Genomic DNA, 19,310 nt, shown 5'->3' with positions numbered 1-19,310 from the left:
CCTCTCCTGTGGTTGTCTAAAGAGGCGACTAAAGGAGGTCGAGGGATGGACAGCAGCGTCCCTCTTAAAACAACCACAGTCGCCTGCCAAACATGGCAACTATTGGCAAAACCCCCCACGGGGTAGGCTTATGTTCAACAGTAGACAGTTAAAGGCTGATATGATGATATTTTTTCTATCACAATTCTATTCCAGAAAAAAAACAGCGTATTATAATACTTATGATTACGGTATAAAGATTACGAGAGCACTGATTGATTGCGTAAAGAATCATTAAAATCAGTTTAGAATTATGTGATTAGTGTAGTATCGTGTGACATACACACACAAAAATACCGATGTATTAAGAATCTGTAATCGAGACACCCCTAGTGTTGCTGGCGTAACTATCAAACGAACTGTTTGCTTGTTTACCACATTCATGATATAAAAAAATATCTCTTTTTGAAAACTTAAAATTATTTATCTAGATAGACACAAAGAAATTTCATTGAGAACTACCTCCTATTTTAAATCGGTAAAATGACATAGTTATGTAGATAGGTAGACACATACAATTTAATACAATTCAGAGTACCAACGTGTATTACGACGTTGTCCAAAACCACAAGGTGGACGGGATTCATGAATTATACAAACGTTTGTTACAAATGGCCTACGTGAATAAATATAAGCCCACTCGGACCAAGACACGGATCTACCTGATAATTGGATAAAACGAGATATAGGAAGAAAAAGGGACAGAAAACTTGTATTCGTTATGTCAGCCAAAAGGAAAATAAGACAGAAAGCTGCATCAATTCATTATACTTTTCTTTTTTAATGGATGATAATGGAATGGCAACCCCGCTTGCGCTAACGGTATATGCTGGCGGGACACCAGTGAGGGACGACAGGTGAGAATGAAAAGGCAGGTCAGTTAGTCGATCGTGATGAATACACTGGGATTTAGCACGATGGTTTCCAGGGAAGACCACGTGGAGGTCGACCTGATCGCTAGCAATGGGACCGGTAGTCCGGTTTACTAACAATCCCTCCCCCCAATCCATTATACTGACTGTCAATGAATTGTATTTATCTGTTAAAAGAATTGTTGCAAAAAAATTTCAATCATCTATTAAGTTATCGTTTATTGAATAAAATTTAATATAAAAACTGAATTTACAAGGTACAGAGGAATAACACCTGAGTGCTCAGGAATGGCAACGCATGGGGGTATCATGGGTGAAACAATATACTCTGTTATGTCCATAGTACTGTTCATGTCTATAGACGACGGTTACCACTTTCTATAAAATGGACCGTCAGCTTGTTTGCCATTCTAAGTTGTATAAATAAAAGATATCTTCCATGGGTGTCATGGTATATTATTTGCGAGTAGAGCTATCCTTTCTCTTTAGTGAAACTTTACTTTTATTTTTTATTTTTAATGCTACTCATTAAAAAATAAAAAAAAAAATAAAGAAAAATATCAAAATCTTATCTCATATAAAATTTCAATGAGAATCGAAATCGTATTGAAATGCGACCCAAGTAAACAAACAACTACTTAATATGTACACGTCGATAGAATACTAGTATGCACTTGTGAAAGGTATATCTGTTTGAGGACTGATAAAAATGTAATTAGAAACCGTTATCAATAGTCAGTTAGTGATTATATTTAGGTATATGTAAACAGTTTTTATTATTTTTCTTACAATTAGTAGTAATTGTAAGAAATTTAAATTAAATTAAAATTTAATGTAGTAGTACATTAAATTTAATTTTTTTTAATTAACATGTTTTATGGTTTATAAGAGACGGAAAATATCGGCATAATCAAGATAAATTATAATAATTTATCTACGTTATTTCGACTTTTCGTGTCATAGTTAACTACTTTATAACATTAAATAAATAATTTATTAAAATAATATGAATTGTCAGTATTTGATCTTGACTATAAATATCGGTCTTTTAAATCGATTCGAAAGAGGAAGTCTGATATCGATATATAAGAAAATTGATGTTCGAGAAATTTTTCAAAAAGCGCTCTCTCGTTGATAAAATGAGTTATACTTATAAATAATAAGATAGTTAGATCTATAGTTAATGTAATTATTATGTGCTACCTAAAAAATCCCATCTTAGATTTTTATAAATAGATGATAAAACCATGATGTCATAGAAGTTAAACTCAAAACAAACTATACCCACAGTATTCAGCTTATTAAACAATCACTGCTAGAGCTTTCGATTCGGTTACCTTTGTGTAACTATTTTTTTCCTATACACAGTAGGAAAAATTGCTAGAAAGACACTTTGTATAAAAGTCGTCTGCTGGGTCCTTCCGACTCTCTTTTAGCAACTCTCTTCTACCAACAAAAAACTATACTTGCATTGCTGTTTTTAAAAGTATAGGATATAATAGTGAAATTATTAAATTACAAACTACGAAGGTATAACATCTTAATCCATAGAGTATCATGGCTAACAGACTATATTCGATAATATCCACGCAGTCGTATACGGCACCTATAGATGACAATACTATTTTTTCCCAAACCATGTGTTAGTGTAAACAAGGAATAATCCTTACTAATATAAATATGAAAATAAAACTTTAACGGCTTAACCGATCACTATTAAATTTAATATACGCGTAATATATGGGATGGAAAATGGCATGGGCTATCTTTTATCCCTGTCAGTATTCATATCCTGGTCACCCGGACGAAGTTGCGGGTAAAAGCTAGTATAAACATAAAAAAAAAACTTAAATTTAGACTTCTAACCAAAAACTAACTATAAATCTCATTCTATAGTTAAACTAAATACGTTTAAATTAAAACCTTTATCAAAATACGAAACGTGATATTATCGCATTTGATTTGTACCTAATGAAGTACTTCTCAGGCGCATTCTGTAAATTCATTTCTAAACGAGATAAGCAAAATATCTAATCAGAAAAATTTACTTGCTTTCATTCAATTAGTCATTAATTATGGCATTAATCACTGAATACCATTTTTATCATTCGTTTTTACTATGTGTATCTAACATGCGCTCATACATACACAGGTAGATAAGATAAAATTGAATAGGTAATATCTTGGACACTACACAGTTTGGTGGTAACTTTACATTGCTAGAGTCATTGGTGAGTTATTTTTATGTTCTTTTTCTGTTATTTATTTGGATGATAAATATTTATGATATGTGTTATCCGATAAATAAATAATATTGATTGATTAGACAGTGGTTACCTAACGCATTATGATGTGAAAGTGACCTCATTTTGTATAGGTAAGTAATGAGAAAATATAATAAAAAATGCAAATATATACAGCTACATTTCCTTACAGTTTCCTTGTTAATGCTGTTTTAAATTTAAATAATACGTGAAACGACTATTTTGAAAGTTTCATACAGTTCTGAAACTATACTGAACTGTTACATTGAAACACTTCGTAACTTCGTCTCATTATTGCGTTTCTTTTTGTTAGCTTATTTCACATTGTTTTATATTGAAAAATTTGTAAATATAAGTTATATTATAAATGTCAATCTAAAAGGCGTGGCTTCATCAATATTTTATATAATTAATATATCTAAATAAAATATAACATAAAAAGGAAATTGAACTATATTGCGTTGTGATATTATGAATTATGCAATAAATGTGAGTCACAATTAATCATCTTAGTAATGACTTATCTATATTCGAACATTAGGCACAAATTTCTCGCATAAGTGGAGGGTTTCCCCATACTCGTTTCTTTATTCCTGAAGATGTTGCCTTTACCATTTCCCTCCATCTATTGCGATTCTCAACCTACATTCATTGGTAACTTAACCTTTCTCTACCAGGGGGGAAAGGGATTGTTAGTAATGAGGTCTAATAGCCCCGTTGCTAGCAAATGACCCTCTCAGGTCGACCTCCACGTGGTTCCCCCTGGAAACCATCATGTTTAATTCTTATCGAATTCATCATGGTGGGCCAACTGATCTGCATTCATTCTCACCAATCATCTGTCACTGGTGCCTCATCGGTGTATACCGATAGCGCGGGCGGGGTTACCATTCCATTTTCATCTATTAAAAAAAAACTTTCTCTACCTGAATCATCCAACATTGATTTGAAAACTCTAGCTTCTTGTTCTTTTACAAATCCACCTAACCTATCACTATAATTATCACAAGAAGAACTTATGATAACTGCAATATATTTTATTAGTTTTTGGTAGTGATCGCATGAACAGAGCGACCGTTCCTCGATATTGGATACGAGAGATAGAATCAGGAATGAAAGTATAGATTGTAATAACTGAATATGATAGTTGGTGGAGCGAAATTGAATATTGAAGTGCCAAGCATTGAATGGACAATTATTAATATGAGAACATCTTATTAATCTACTATTACTAAGATTGACGACGTGGTTTAACAACATAATATAATAAATGGCAAGGTTTGTTACACTGGATGCATGGATGAATGTTTTTTAATCTTTCACGCAAAAACTACTAAACGAATTTAAATAAATTTGGTACACGGAATTAATTGTATAAAATGAAATTATTATATATATATATATATATATATATATATATATATATATATATATATATATATATAAGTAGGATACTTTATGTATTGAATCACGCTAACGGAGACGTAGAATATAGTTAGTATTAGCTAGTACATATTTCAAGTTTTCCTCGTTTTTCATTTCTTGTGTAAAAATTTCTTCCTATCCCCCTAATTAGTTCTTTCGATATCCTGGTTATAGAAATGGGCGATGACATGTTATTTCGTCATCGCGCGAGAATTATCACTTGTTGCATTATCACTTGATATGATAATACAAATAAAAAATTTGGATGTATAAAAATTACACTATATGCATATGTTTCTTTTATACAACTTAGAATGGCAAATAAGCTGACGGCCCACCTGATGGAAAGTGGTAACCGTCGCCTATAGACATGAGCAGTACCATGGACATAACAGAGTATACTGTTTCGCCCATGATACCCCCCATGCGCTGCCATTCCTCAGGACTCAGGTATTATTCCTCTGTACCCTGTAAATTCACGCCATATCCCACCCTTCAAACCGAAACACAGCTATGCAAACACAAATACTTTACGGTTGAAACACGAATAGGACAGAGGTACCCAAGCAAACGACTTTTGTACAAAGTCTCCCTCTGGTAAAATGTGTATGTATGTAAATGCTGTTAGGTATTTACTTATTTGCTTATTATTAATTTACAATGCAGTTTTTTTAGTTATCAGTATACTAGAAAGCTGGCTGTTTTTTGCACATATCGGTAAACGTGGTGAAATAATATAGTCCATTATACATTCAATACAATAGTCTATTAAGCTTTATCCCTATGCAAGTATTGAAAACTACTAAGTAAGTCACGTTAGATGATGTTCGCCTATTTTATGTCTATTTATCATTGTTATGACAACCCATTAACACCCCACGTGGGAATATACGACATGGAAAAAAATAAACAAAAGTATTTTCATTTTAAAACTTTTCTTTATTTATTTTGTGGAAAAATTATAAATTATAGTATAATAAATATTATTGCTGAATTTCAAATCATTCCAGACCTACTGGTATAATATTTAACTAGTGTATGCATATACTATGTACTACGATAAATAAATATATTTATTTAGTAAGTGTTTGTACAAGTAACAACATTGTTATGTCGTTTATTATGAATATTTTTTTTAATAATAGATAAGCAATTCTGTTGTCTGTTGTACACTGTCGTTATCTTGATAAGCACCTAATTGTTATGAATATAGAGTTAGTATATATTATCTGTGTATATAACACAGATATAACATATGCTATATTAGGTACGTATATATTTTTTTAATGGGTGATAATGGAATGGTAACCCCGTCTGCGCTATCGGTATATACTGGCTGGGAACCAGTGAGGTGCCCAGCCAGTATATACCGTATATATATGAAACAGGTTAGTCAGCCCATCCTGACGAATTCAACTAAAATTAACCACGATGGTTTCCAGGGGAAACCACGTGGAGGTTGACCTGACAGGGTATGTTGCTAGAATTGGGGCTATTTGACCTTATAACTGACAATCCCTTTCCCCCTAGATACGTATATTAAGTTAGGACAAATACATTTTAGACATTTTTTATAAATATCACCTGGACTATGTCTATGAACCTTTCGATTGTTATTTACAGTTACGCATTTCCAAGTAAGTAGGTACGTTTTCTACGTTTATCTAGCTTATGTTAACTCCTGTCAGCCGTTTATACTTGTTTCAGTTTGTGATTAGTACAAACTTTTTACAAACTTTCTTATGCCAGAGTATTTTACCTGAGAAAGACTGTACAAAATTCGTTTACATACCTCTGTCCCATTCGTGTTTCTACCGTGAAGCAGTTGTGTTTGCATGACTGTGTTTCGGTTTAAAGGGTGGGATATGGCAATGAATTTACAGGGTACAGAGGAATAATACCTTAGTCCTCAGGAATGGCAACGAGGGGGGAGGGTATCATGAGCGAAACAGTATACTCTATTATGTCCACGGTACTGCTCTATAGGCGACAGTCACCACTTTCCATCAGGTGGGCTGTCAGCTTGTTTGTCATTCTAAATTGCATAAAAAAATACATTACGACAGTATTATTTCTTTAAAAAACAATTCAAAAAAATTAACGACACCGTAAAAAAAGATTGCTTTTATTACAAACTTTTAAAAGTAAAAAATGTTTCTTAATTAAATTTATTGTAATAATACGTTAATTATAAAACGCATCATCTCTCGTAAAATAAGACCAAATGCAAATATAATCTTTACCTAGAAAGATTTTTAGTGAGGTACAAGTTTTGTATTATCTAGATTTAAGTAAGATGGCAATAGTGGGATAGGAGATAGTAGAAAGTCAATAATGTCAGACAGTATTAAGGATTTGTTGAAACATTATAAAACAAACGTACAAAATGAAGGACAACCGAAAAGCATTGGTTAGTATTATGTATGCATTATAAGTATATATATTATAGGTCCTGTAAATTCCCATATTGTAAAAAGGCGTAAATGAATAATTTTAAAAGCAGCTCTAAATGCAGTTTGTCTATTTATCATATCATATTTATCATTATCTAGTTAATTCATAGTTTGAGAAAAATTACAAATGCGTCCGTTTACATTTTTTACAAACACAAAATATGACGTTTATCGTATTTTTATCAAATTTTAATTAAGATTATTAGCATTTAATGTTATCGCATTAAAATAACGAGCTACAATACAAACGATGGCGTCATCGTCACGCATGTCGCAAGATAATGGGCTAGACTGGACTGTTTCGATAGAAATTAATAAAAATGTAACCAAATGTTATTAAAATTATGGCAAACATAATGCCAACCCACCAGTCAAACATGACAACTATTGACAAAACTCCTCTTAAGGGGAAGGCCTTTAACATGGACAGATAATGGCTGAGATACCGATGTCATCATCGTCATCTGATATGATGTTGATGATGACAAGCATACTCTCTAAATGAAATAAGTAACAAGTTTAACATCAAATCAATTAATCATTTATTAATTTGTACTTCTATTGGACATCAGTAAAGTGCCCCATCGTCGGGTCAATTATTCTATCTATATTTTTCGTAACTTCTCGAAAGTCATAATCTAAATGGGCTCTTTCGAGTTTACATAAGAAAAACATTGGCTCACAAAATACTTATATTTTCAATATTTATCTGCTATAACAAGATTTCGAACAAGTAACATGGTAGTAAAAATGTATGGAAAAAACGAGAGAAATCATGTAAGGATGTTACGCCTTAGCTAAGGTACTTACTTCCTTTCACCCACGGATTAGGAGCAAAGATGTTTTTATGCATTAGAAATTTCAAAAAAAAAATACTTACCTATTATTATTTTAGTATAAAGTAAATACAGTAGAATCTCGATTATCCGAACTTCGATTATCCGGATTAATTCTTCACGACTCTAATACCGATTTAGAAATTGTATTATGTATTAATTGAGTAAATAAGTATTATATAATCCATTATCTTTATAGCTCATAATTTTTTTATAGCATATTATCTAAATGACGTATGTAAAAGCCTTTACATAATAAAAAACATAAAAAATTTATTAATGTTTCATCTAACTCTGAAATCGATTATCCGGATTTTCGATTATACGGAATACCAAGGACAAGGTGGGCTGTACTCACCTCAAGATAAGAAAGGTGATCTTAACTATGCACAAAACCTCGCTGAAAAATAATGTTAAATCATACGCCAATAATAACATCCTTCTTCCAGGGTTGTTCACCATCCCCGAGTATCCTGAGTACGAAGCGAAGCGAGGCATGTTGTCTGCAGCACTCGATGTGATCCTCACTACCCTGCGATATCTGGCGCCAGCAACTCTTCTGACCTTGTTCTGGGGGCAAGAGAGCTTCCTCTTTAAACTGCTTAAGCATATTGATTCTGCTTTTAGAGCAAGTAAGTGTTTTAGATTTGATGATTTTAGGCTTAATGAAATATTATTAATCTCATGTATTTTTAAAAGAACTAGTTTCAGGCGCATCTTAGTCCGTGCCATTAGGGCAAATCCGCCACTGCTTCGTGGTATGAAAAAAATTTATAAATAAATATAACAAAAACGTCATAATCATTGGTTAAACCATTAAAACGTCAAGAGATAACAAACAAACTCTATACTTTTTTTATTGGTGATAATGAAATGGTAACCTGGCCCGTGCTATCAGTACCTATACACTAGGCACTAGTGAAGGATGATAGGTGAGGATGAAGTCAGTTCAGTTGGCTTATCGCAACAAGTTTAACAATAATTAATAACGACAGTTTCCAGGAGCAACTGCGTGGAGATCGATCCGATAGATTATATTGCTAGCAATATTGGATTAACGTCCCCATTACTAACAATCCTTAACCCTCTAACTCTAACGCACGCACGCACGCACGCACGCACGCACGCACACACGCACACACGCACACACACACACTCTACACACTCAGGTAAAAGATAACCAAATCTCCAAATGAATATATTAATATAGGTACATACCTAATTACACACTCTTATCTAAACATTGCCTGTAAGATTATATATAATATACAGAAGCTGATAAAACATGATTACAAGCTATCAGACTTTACAATGATATATTAAATCTATTATTAATACAATATTCACAAACATTTAAATTTTTTAATATCTACTGTTAAATCAAAAACAATTAGGCTTTACCCGCAACTTTATCCGTCTGACCGAAATAAAAATATATGCATTGACCAAAATAAAATAGCATATGTTCTTCCCCATCCCATAAAATACTAAAAATTTTACAATAATTAGTTAAGATCCCATGTAGAATGTGTATACCAAATTTTATAGTCATTCATTAAGCTATTTAAAGGTAACAAAGAAATAAACAAACTCACTTTCAAATTTATAATATTAGTAAGGATTTATTAATAACGAAAGAAGCATTGTTAAGTTGTAAATATCCTATTCAACCACACGAAGCGATTAGGCCAGAGGTTCCCAAAGTTTTTTTTTGTAAGTGATAAAATATTCATTAGTTTTTGCCACTGCGTCCTATTTTAAATATAATTGTACAATGATAAAAAAATACCCATGATACTGTGTAAGATTTTGAAGAATAAAAAAACAGTTTAATGTATTTTTCACGACGGCAACTGTGGCGCAAACTTTAAGCACCCCTGCGGATTAGACTGAAGAGTGGAATTATGTCCCTTCTTGATGTCTTCGCGATTCCCACAATCTGACTCTTTTGAAACCGAGAGCGTGCAAAGAAGGGTTCATAAGCTCCATAGCATCCGTTGAGATTAAGGTCAAGCTTATGGGGATCCTTTGGGAAGGCCAGTATATTGATAGTGATTTATTCAGACCGGCTTTTGAATGAATTAATGAGAAAAAACTCTGTGTTATTCACTTTAAACAAGATTAGAAGTATGCCTAATATAAATTATATTAGTATCTTTACCAATAATATAAATGTGAAAGCTATGAAATTTGATACGAGTGTACAGATACTATGGGGGATAAAGAAGTATATAGGATACTTTTCATCCCAGTCAGTGAACATATCCTGGTCACGCAGACAAAGTTGCTGGTAAAACCTAGTTCAAAATAGTTTTAAATGTTATAAACATGACATATATTATTTGTTACCTCAATACTCGTAAATGCGTTACTTATCGATTGTTATAATATAGAATTTTACTAATAACCCCCCCCCCCCCCCGAATCCTCGGCCTCCCCTAATACTAATATTTCGGGGGGGCCCGAAATACAGTATAAGGAGAGCGTATCATTTTTATTAAAGACGAAAAGCAATGGTATATCCGCCTTTGCTATCGGTGCTGGCGCGACAGTGAAGAATGATAGGTGAGGATAAAGTTAGATCAGTCAGAATCGTGATAAATTTACTGGCAATTAACCACAATGGTTTCCAGGGAGGAGACTGATCTGAAGGAGTATATTGCTAGAAACAGACACTTTGTACAAAAGTCGATTGCTTGGGTACCTCTGTCCCATTCATGATACTACCGTGAAGCAGTTATGTTTGCATGGCTGTGTTTCGGTTTGAAGGGTGAGAGGTGTGAATTTACAGGGTACAGAGGAATAACACCTAAGTTCTCAAAAATGGCAACGCATGAGGGGTATCATGGGCGAAACAGTATACTCTGTTATGTCCATGGTACTGCTCATGTCTATAGGCGACGATTACCACTTTCCATCAGATGGGCCGTTAGCTTGTTTGCCATTCTAAGTTGTATAAAAAAAATACACGCTAATACTATAAAAACCTTCTGGAGCATAAGGATTAAGTTAGCTAGGGTACCGTATGAGTTGTTTGTGACTACGTTGTAATTTTACCATGTTGACGATGATATCAGCCTTTAACTATCCACTGCTGAATACAGACTTCTCCCATAAAGGGGTTTCACCAGTAGTTGCCTCCCTTGACAGGCGAGTTGGCAACCGCAGTCAGGCTTTTAATGATGTTTTAAGAGGGACGCTGCTGCCCATCCCTCAACTATTAAGTTCCCTTAGTTGCCTCTTAGGAAACACATGGGAGAGAAAGGGGCAATAGGTAACAGATTCTTAGACTATTTCTAAAGTGAAAAAAGTGTTGTCTTTCTCTCTCCTTGTTTACTTACTTGCTGTGCCCAACAGGGTCCATAATTGAAGTTGAAATGTTATCTACTAATTACATTATGGAATGCAATAAGAAATAAATGGGGGGGAAAGGGATTCTTGGTAATGGAGACTAAGAATCCCAACCAGGTCGATCTTCTCCCGGTTCCTCCTGGAAACTATCATGGTTAATTCCTGATGAATTAATCATGATGGGCTAACTGGCCTGTTTTCATTCTAATCTATCACCCTTCACTGGTACTCCGCCAGCATATCCCGTTAGCGCAGATGGGGTTACCATACCATTTTCAACCATCAAAAAAAAAGTAATAAATAAAACAACATGTTGTATATACCAGAAGCTCATGGCAATAACCATAATCTTGCACAATATCTAAACAGGTAGAAGTATATTATGTAAACAACTATAAACGAGTTAATGTTAGTAATCTAAAACCAGTAGCTACACTTGCATTGGCATATTTTATCACCGACACGGTACAGCGGTTCGAAGTAATCTATGTTTTGCCTAGATAAATCTGTAACTACCACTAGCTAATCTAACACAGTTCACGCTAGTCAATTGAAGTATCTAATCTATACATATAATAAAACTGTAGAGGTCAATTTTTGTACATAAAAAACGCTAAAAACCGAGTCAGGGTAATGTCAGGAGTGAAATAGAACATATCCAGATTTTTTTTAAATTTTAGGTTTATCTGTCTGTTTGTCTGTTTGTACAGGCTAATCTTCGAAACTATTGGACCGATTTAAACGAAGTTTTACATGGTGGTACCTTACATTTAACTCAACATATTAAATATTTTGTTTACGTAAAACTAAAGAGTTCCTGTGGGATAGTTAAAAAACTATAGCAACTTATACAGCTTAGTACACAACCTACTTAAGTAAAGTAATTTTGACTTAAGGCAAAGAGTAAGAACTACATGTCATTTGTTAATTTTAGTCCAGTATTCCTAGCCATAATAAATAGGTACATACATCGATACATACTAAACAGGAATAACAAACGCGGACAAAGTCGCGGGCATCAGCTAGTACTTAATAGATTTTGCTATATTTAAGCTAGGTGCTGTACTTGTACATATCTTTTGATATATTAAATATTTTTAAATAACTTTTTTTAACTATCTTATAATCTTCATAATTCCTTTGCAATCATCATCATATTAGCCGTTAATTGTCCACTGTTGGGCATAGGCCTCCCCCATAAAGGGGGTTTTGCCAGTAGTTGCCACGCTTAGCAGGTAGATTGGCAACTGCAATTAGGCTTTTGATTCGTGTCTATAAACGACGGTTAGCACTTTCCATCAGGTGGGCCATCAGCTTGTTTGCCATTCTAAGTTGCATAAATAAAAACTTTTAGTGATGTTTTAAAAAGGACGTTGCTGCCCAATCTTTAATCATTAAATTCCCTTAGTCGCCTATTACGACACTTATGACTTTTTACAATAATTATATTATATCTACCATTATTGAATAACTATTGGTATTTCTGAACTGCACTATTGACATACTCTGTCATTATGCCAATACTGAGAAATGATAAGTGAGGCTGAAAACTGACCACGACGTTTATCAGAGAACATCAGTGGCTACCGCCCTAACAAGCTTTTTTTTTTAAGCTACATTGCTGGCCCCCGTTTTTACTTATCAAATTGCTTTCCTCCGGGGGTAAGCGTAACTACCAATCCCATTACCAGCAATATACCCTGTCAGGTCAACCTCCATATGGTAACTGATCTGCCTCTTCATTCTTACCTGTCATCCCTCACTGGTGCCTCGCCTGAATATATCGTTAGCACAGGCAGAGCTACCATTCCATTATCATCTATTAAAAAAAAGTCTCTTCCCCCAATCGATAGGGTGTCCCTTATATTGTAAATTAGTTTATATAGATAATGCTTCGAGAAAAACAGTTCAACTTTTCCTTCCAATTTTGCGTAATAAATAGTTATAAGTGATTCCTTTATAACTTCTATATTTATTTTGTTTTAAAATTTCTGCATGTTTTTATTCCGTAAACACTCATTTTATTTGTGAAATAATACGTTAAGACACATTTTATGCGTAAGTAAGTAAAACAAGTCAATTTGACAATTAACTGACAAAAAGTATAATCTAAGTGTTGTAATAACAGCCATAAAACTACAGTTGTTTGCCAGCAGAAACATAAATGGGAATGAAGTACCTATGCAACCACTTGTACAAAATCTCAGTGTGGTAAATAAAAACATTATTTTAAATACCTATTCACATAACGTGTACAGGTAACTCACACTCTATGCGGTTATTTAGTAAAATAGTTGAAATAACATTAGCATTCAGAAGCGATTTAAGCGAACAACACGGCTTTATGTTTTCCTATAAAAGTTGACAACAATTTTACGGTGCGTACCCACTTCCGTTGTTTTGCAACCATCTTAAACTTTTAACATTCAAACTATTACAACACAGTTGGTACTAACACGTTTATAATTTTACACTCAGTAAATTTTCATAGCGCCATCCTGAGCGATAATGTTTTTTTTTTATACAACATAGAATGGCAAACAAGCTAAAGGCCCACCTGATGGAAAGTGGTAACTGTCGCCTATAGACATGAGCAGTAGACAACAGTAGCATGACATAACAGAGTATACTGTTTCGCCCATGATACCCCCCATGCGTTGCCATTCCTGAGGAGTCAGGTGTTATTCCTCTATACCCTGTGAATTCACGCCATATTCCGCCCTTCAAACCGAAACACAGCCATGCAAACACAACTGGTACACGAAAATGCTTACGCCATAATTATTTTTTTTTAATTTGTGAAATAATCTAAGAAAATAATAATTGTATATTTAATGCATTAATAAGTATAAAATTAATTCCGTTACGATGTAAAACATAAAGTATATAAGATTTATAATACCGTCAAAGAATAGTCATTACTTAGACTGTGCTTTGGCAGAACGACTTCAAAATGAAAGTTTCTAATGGTGTAAATTTTTTATTACTATGTTACGCGATATATCACCAATTCTAAATCGATTTTTAGTTTTCCAGTTATTTTTGCAGTTAAGTTTGCTTTGGTTTGGATTTGGTTCTTTTCTGGCTTAAAACATATAAATTTGAATTTGAAGTAATGTTTGGATGTTTGAATAGAAGTATAAATTTTTTTTACAATAATTCCCTATAGAAACTAATTGATAATTTTTATTTTCAGTCGTATTCTCGAGCGAGGACCAAAAACGAGCAGTAGTACAATGGCTGGACGAGACCGCAAAAGTCAGGGTCGAGACTCTGAATACAGTATGGCGGCACGGCTGGATACTCTGCGAGGTGCTGGACGCAGCCATACCGGGTGCCTGCTCAGGACATCCTCCTTCGCGGCTCTCTTTAACACACGCTCAGGCAATTGCAGACGATTGTCTTGGTGTTGAGCCCGTAAGTACATTAGGATTATATTCGTAAGTTCCTAGTTTTTTTTACTTCATCAACGTGACCGGGAACATTTTGATTGATCAGGATAAAAAGTAGCCTATATAAAAACAGTTACAGTTACATTAGTAAAACAGTACTTTGGTACTGGTTTACTAACTAAATTAACTAAACTAAGTTTTATCTTGCGGAAGTTCATAACACTAGTTATTTCATTAGAATTATTATTTTAATATCGTTGCAATGAGCATGTATGGTTAATCTTCGAATATTGGCAGTCACAAACAAATTATCATTACTTATATCAGGAACATCTCTAAACCACCTGCATTCATTAACTACCCTCAACACATTTAATAGACGCTTATAACCAATCCAATAAGCTAAAAGATTATCTCATATACTACATTAACTTGTAAGATATCGGAGAACTTTATACTTCATCTTATATTAAGCAAATTGTTTTTATTTCAGGTCTTTTCCCGCCAAGAGCTGGAATCGCATGACTCACTAAGCAAACACCAAGAATGGAAACTGGCTACTTATTTAGACCGCATCCGACTGGCTCTAGCAAAATTAACACCACCTGTCTCAAAACCTGTTTCTCAAAGGACTTCTCCAGAAACCACCCAATTTACTGTAGACTACGTTGCAAGAGGTTCTGGTTTATCAGCAGCTCAAGTTAATACTAGAATGCATTTCAAGATTTATCCAACTGGACAACAGTCGTTAGATCCAAGAGAAATAACTATTTTAATTAAAGGGCCTAAAGATACCTATGGAATGACAGTTCTCCCACCTATAATGGGAAAAGCACAGTTAATTAGACAAAAACTACTGGGATTGCAAAATAAACAAAACTTTACAGAAAACGTATTACCCATAACACAAGGTGCAACGTATTTACGAGCCTATGGTAAAAATAATATGAATAAAACTTATTATATACCAAAAACAAGGTATGATATTGAAATTGAAGGAGAGTCACATGCAGATCATATAAAAGTTAGTTATACTGTAAAACTTGAAGGCAGATATGAAATCTCTATAACGAGTAAGGGTCAAAACATAGTCGGATCACCATATACTGTAATAGCGTCTCATAATATTATTGGGACCTTAGAGAGAGAAAGTTTCTGCTTAGAGAATGGAGAAGAAATAGACATTGTTGATGTTAAAACAGACAAAAAGGCAGTTCTAAGAATTGTTGACTTTGGAACTGAAAAGATGTTATTGAAGGAAAATGGCTCTCTAGAAAAAATAACAGATAATGAAGCGAGAATACTAATGTCTACTGAAAATATGCAAAATATCACAACTCCTATTGATGAACCTATATGTAATGTCTTAAAAAATTATACAAATGCAACTTTATTACCTTGCAGTAATGACAGGAATAAAAAATTTCAAAAAACTGTTAGAAAAATTATAACAACTAGCCGTGTCTGTAAAGCATTTGTCGATTATATACCTAGAAAACATATATTAATGACAATTACAGAAAATGGCAACAGTCGACCAAAACACCAAGATATTCCAGATATTGTTAATTCTACATTGAGTGATGCAAAGCCGAAACCGTACCACATTTCAGATAGTAGAGATAAAATTATTATCCCTGATAGAATTTCAGTATCAATTTTAACGGAAAAACATGAACCTAATTTTGTATGTGACACTACATTGAATGAAATAAAAACACATAGTCTGGTAAATGATATAGACAATCAGGACAGCTTGGAGGAATATTGCTTAACACATGATGATAGTGACGATAATAGTCTAGTGTCAAATAAAACAAATTCACCAAATAATCCATTTATAAACGACAGATGTGAACATGATTATGAAACAGAAAAAGATTTAGGCTCCTTTGTAACAAATGAATATGAAACAAATAACTCTCAATGCGAAAAGATAGAGAATACATCTGTAAAGATATTAATAGACGAAAATGATGAAACGACCACGACAAACAATAATCCATTTATAGATACAGATTTAATTAAATTGACCCGACCAAAATCTCCTGTTTTCAAAATAATATCAGGTGAAAAATGTAATCGTGATGACACTGGTTATATAGAAAATAAACCAGAAAAATTAAATGAAGAAATACTGGGGAATGAATTTATAAATCCATTCTTTATACACCAACATCTACAATCTAGTGAATCATTACCGATTGCAGATTTTAAAATAGGGGCTCCAGTTTCATTGCCACCTATAATTAGAGCTACATCACCTGTTCCTGATATGGAATCTTTAATTATTACAAACAATGTAGATAATACACATGAGTTGAGTACAAATAACGACAAACTTTCTCCTGTATTTTCTACTCCAATACCTGCAAACCAAGTTAAGATAGAGGAACATAACTTGCCTGTATCTTCTACACTTCATAGTTTCAATTCAGAGGTGGCAGGTAGTTCACCTATATCCAAGAACAACAGTCAACATGAAAATTACCAAATCGATACAGAAATATCGCAAAACATTACACCAAAAAAAGACCTATGGGATTCCGCCTATGTAAGTATAGATGATAATAATTGTTCGCCAGATAGTAATAACAATGATAATATAGCCTTTACTGAATCAGTGAGCAAACCAAAATTTTCTCCTAATGAAATGAGATATGGATTAAAACGCGAAGAATTATCTAACATAGGTCCAGCTGAGAGGGAAATATGGCAAACATGCAGTGAATTAAATGACGATATCCTCATTATTCATGAAGATACCAGTGTAAAACCGAACAAATTCGAATTTAAACGTCCTATTTTTACTCCCATTATCGAAGAAAATGACAGAAGTATACCATCTGGAATGAAGAATATAAAAAAGGCAGAAAACTTTGAAAAAGACGATGTTACTGATGCTATAACAGTGGCATTTGCTGAACTAAATGACTTATATCAAGAGCACTTTCCTAATGTAGAAACGAATTCTACCATAATCCCAAGTGTAGATAATAAACTCCAAAGACAGGAAAAAGAACATACAATTGATACAATTTATGTCGATTCAGCATCTGAAATTGAAACAGATGTGAAGAGACAAAAGATAACTAAAAACACACTATTTGAAGGAAAGATTTCTGAGGTTCAGACAAATGCCACTGAATCCATTTCAGCAAGTCATACCCTTCAAGAAAACAAAACACAACAATCATATAAATATCAAGAATCAAATAAAATTGAAACACAGTTTGGAGACAAAAAATACACAAATATAGTATTAGAAAAAAAGAAATATTGGGATGAAAGAATACGACAAATAGAAGCGAAATCAGAAGAATCAACAACACTTCAAAAGAAACGTCGACTATCTTCTAGACATTTGAGAAATAACGATTCTCTAACAAAACGACGTGGTAAACAAATTGTCAAAAACTTTTTAAAAGCTGATGAGAATAAAAATGAGCATGGAAAATCATTAACTTTAAATAAATCAAATGTTAAAACTTTAAAAACTAATAATTCCCAAGAGTCGATAGAACAAGTGGAATCCGATATAAAGTTGGTGGAGAAATGGAAAAAATATTGGGATAATAAACTGGAGACTGATAATATACAAGACACAATATCTTGTTTTAAGACTAATATTCCAAAAAGTAATCAAACTCCAATAATAAATATTGAAGAAGTCGATGAAACTGATAATAATGACTACGAATCAAAATTGGCATCACCAGTGAAACAGGAACTACCAGAAGAAGTATTTAAAGCATTTGAGACGAGCCCTAAAAGATTTTTTGGTACATCTAGAAAACAAATTTTAAATAAAATAGATACTTTTTTAGGAAAACCAAGCACCGTAGATAAATCATCAGTAATTAACGGTGCTAGTCAAGATAGTGGGTTGGTGTCTAGTCGTATATCATTATTTCATAAAATATCGAATACAGAGGATTTATTATGGTCAAATCGAAAATCTCAGTCTATGCATAATATACATCAAAATAAATATAGCAATAAAAACATAGAAGATACACTGAGTACATTCAACGATAAAACTTTCGAATCTGACAACGAACAACGTATAAACGATATTAAGTTAGATATGAGTACAAAGAATACTTCGAGTAATAACTTAGTTCACATATCATTAACGGATAAATCTAAAAAAGTACCAAGTTTGGTAACTAAAGGTTTTGAATCACCAAATTCAACAGAAGAACGAGATCCAATGAAAAAAGACAGTAGGTATGTGAAAAATATTATTAAACAAATAAACTATGATAATCATCAGGAGAACAAGCATAACAAGTTAAATAAACTTTATCGAACGTCCATAAGCAAATCGGAAATGGACATCTTTAATAAAACTACTGACAGAAGAAATGACGAGGATTTTGATAAATATAAATCATGCGATGAATTGCCAAAAATAAATGTAAAAAATTTTATATCACTTTATGAAAGTGTTTCAAGCACTGTCAAACAACCGACATTAACCAGAAAATTAAGTAAAGTAAACATTCAATATCCACAAAAACCATTGCATATCAGCAACTCCACTTCAGGTATGTATTTTAAGCGAATATTCTTTTTTTTTATGCAACTTAAAATGGTAAGCAAGCTGAGCTTAAACATTTTAATAAACAAATTAAGAAATATTACAAAATATAAATTCATTCTAATATTTACTGAA

General features: G+C 33.1%; 1 protein-coding gene across 4 annotated transcripts in view; it reads left to right on the top strand.

Moving 5' to 3' along the window:
- LOC113518673 (uncharacterized) overlaps positions 1-19,310 on the top strand; it is a 54,330-nt gene that overhangs the window by 33,698 nt on the left and 1,322 nt on the right. The window contains exons 2-5 of one of the 4 annotated variants that reach the window (XM_031908053.2): positions 6,886-7,010; positions 8,339-8,521; positions 14,437-14,657; positions 15,126-19,182. In XM_031908053.2, coding sequence (XP_031763913.2) covers positions 6,935-7,010; positions 8,339-8,521; positions 14,437-14,657; positions 15,126-19,182 — 4,537 coding nt within the window. In that variant the 5' untranslated portion in view covers positions 6,886-6,934. Of the gene's footprint in view, positions 1-3,066; positions 3,143-6,804; positions 7,011-8,338; positions 8,522-14,436; positions 14,658-15,125; positions 19,183-19,310 lie in introns of those variants that run through there. The other 3 variants (XM_031908099.2, XM_031908069.2, XM_031908124.2) reach the window with 3 other exon arrangements.

Source organism: Galleria mellonella, unplaced genomic scaffold, assembly GCF_026898425.1.
Source record: "Galleria mellonella isolate WM207_F2 unplaced genomic scaffold, CSIRO_AGI_GalMel_v1 utg44, whole genome shotgun sequence".
Lineage (NCBI taxonomy): Eukaryota > Metazoa > Arthropoda > Insecta > Lepidoptera > Pyralidae > Galleria > Galleria mellonella.
This window is presented reverse-complemented; position numbering and strand designations above follow the sequence as displayed.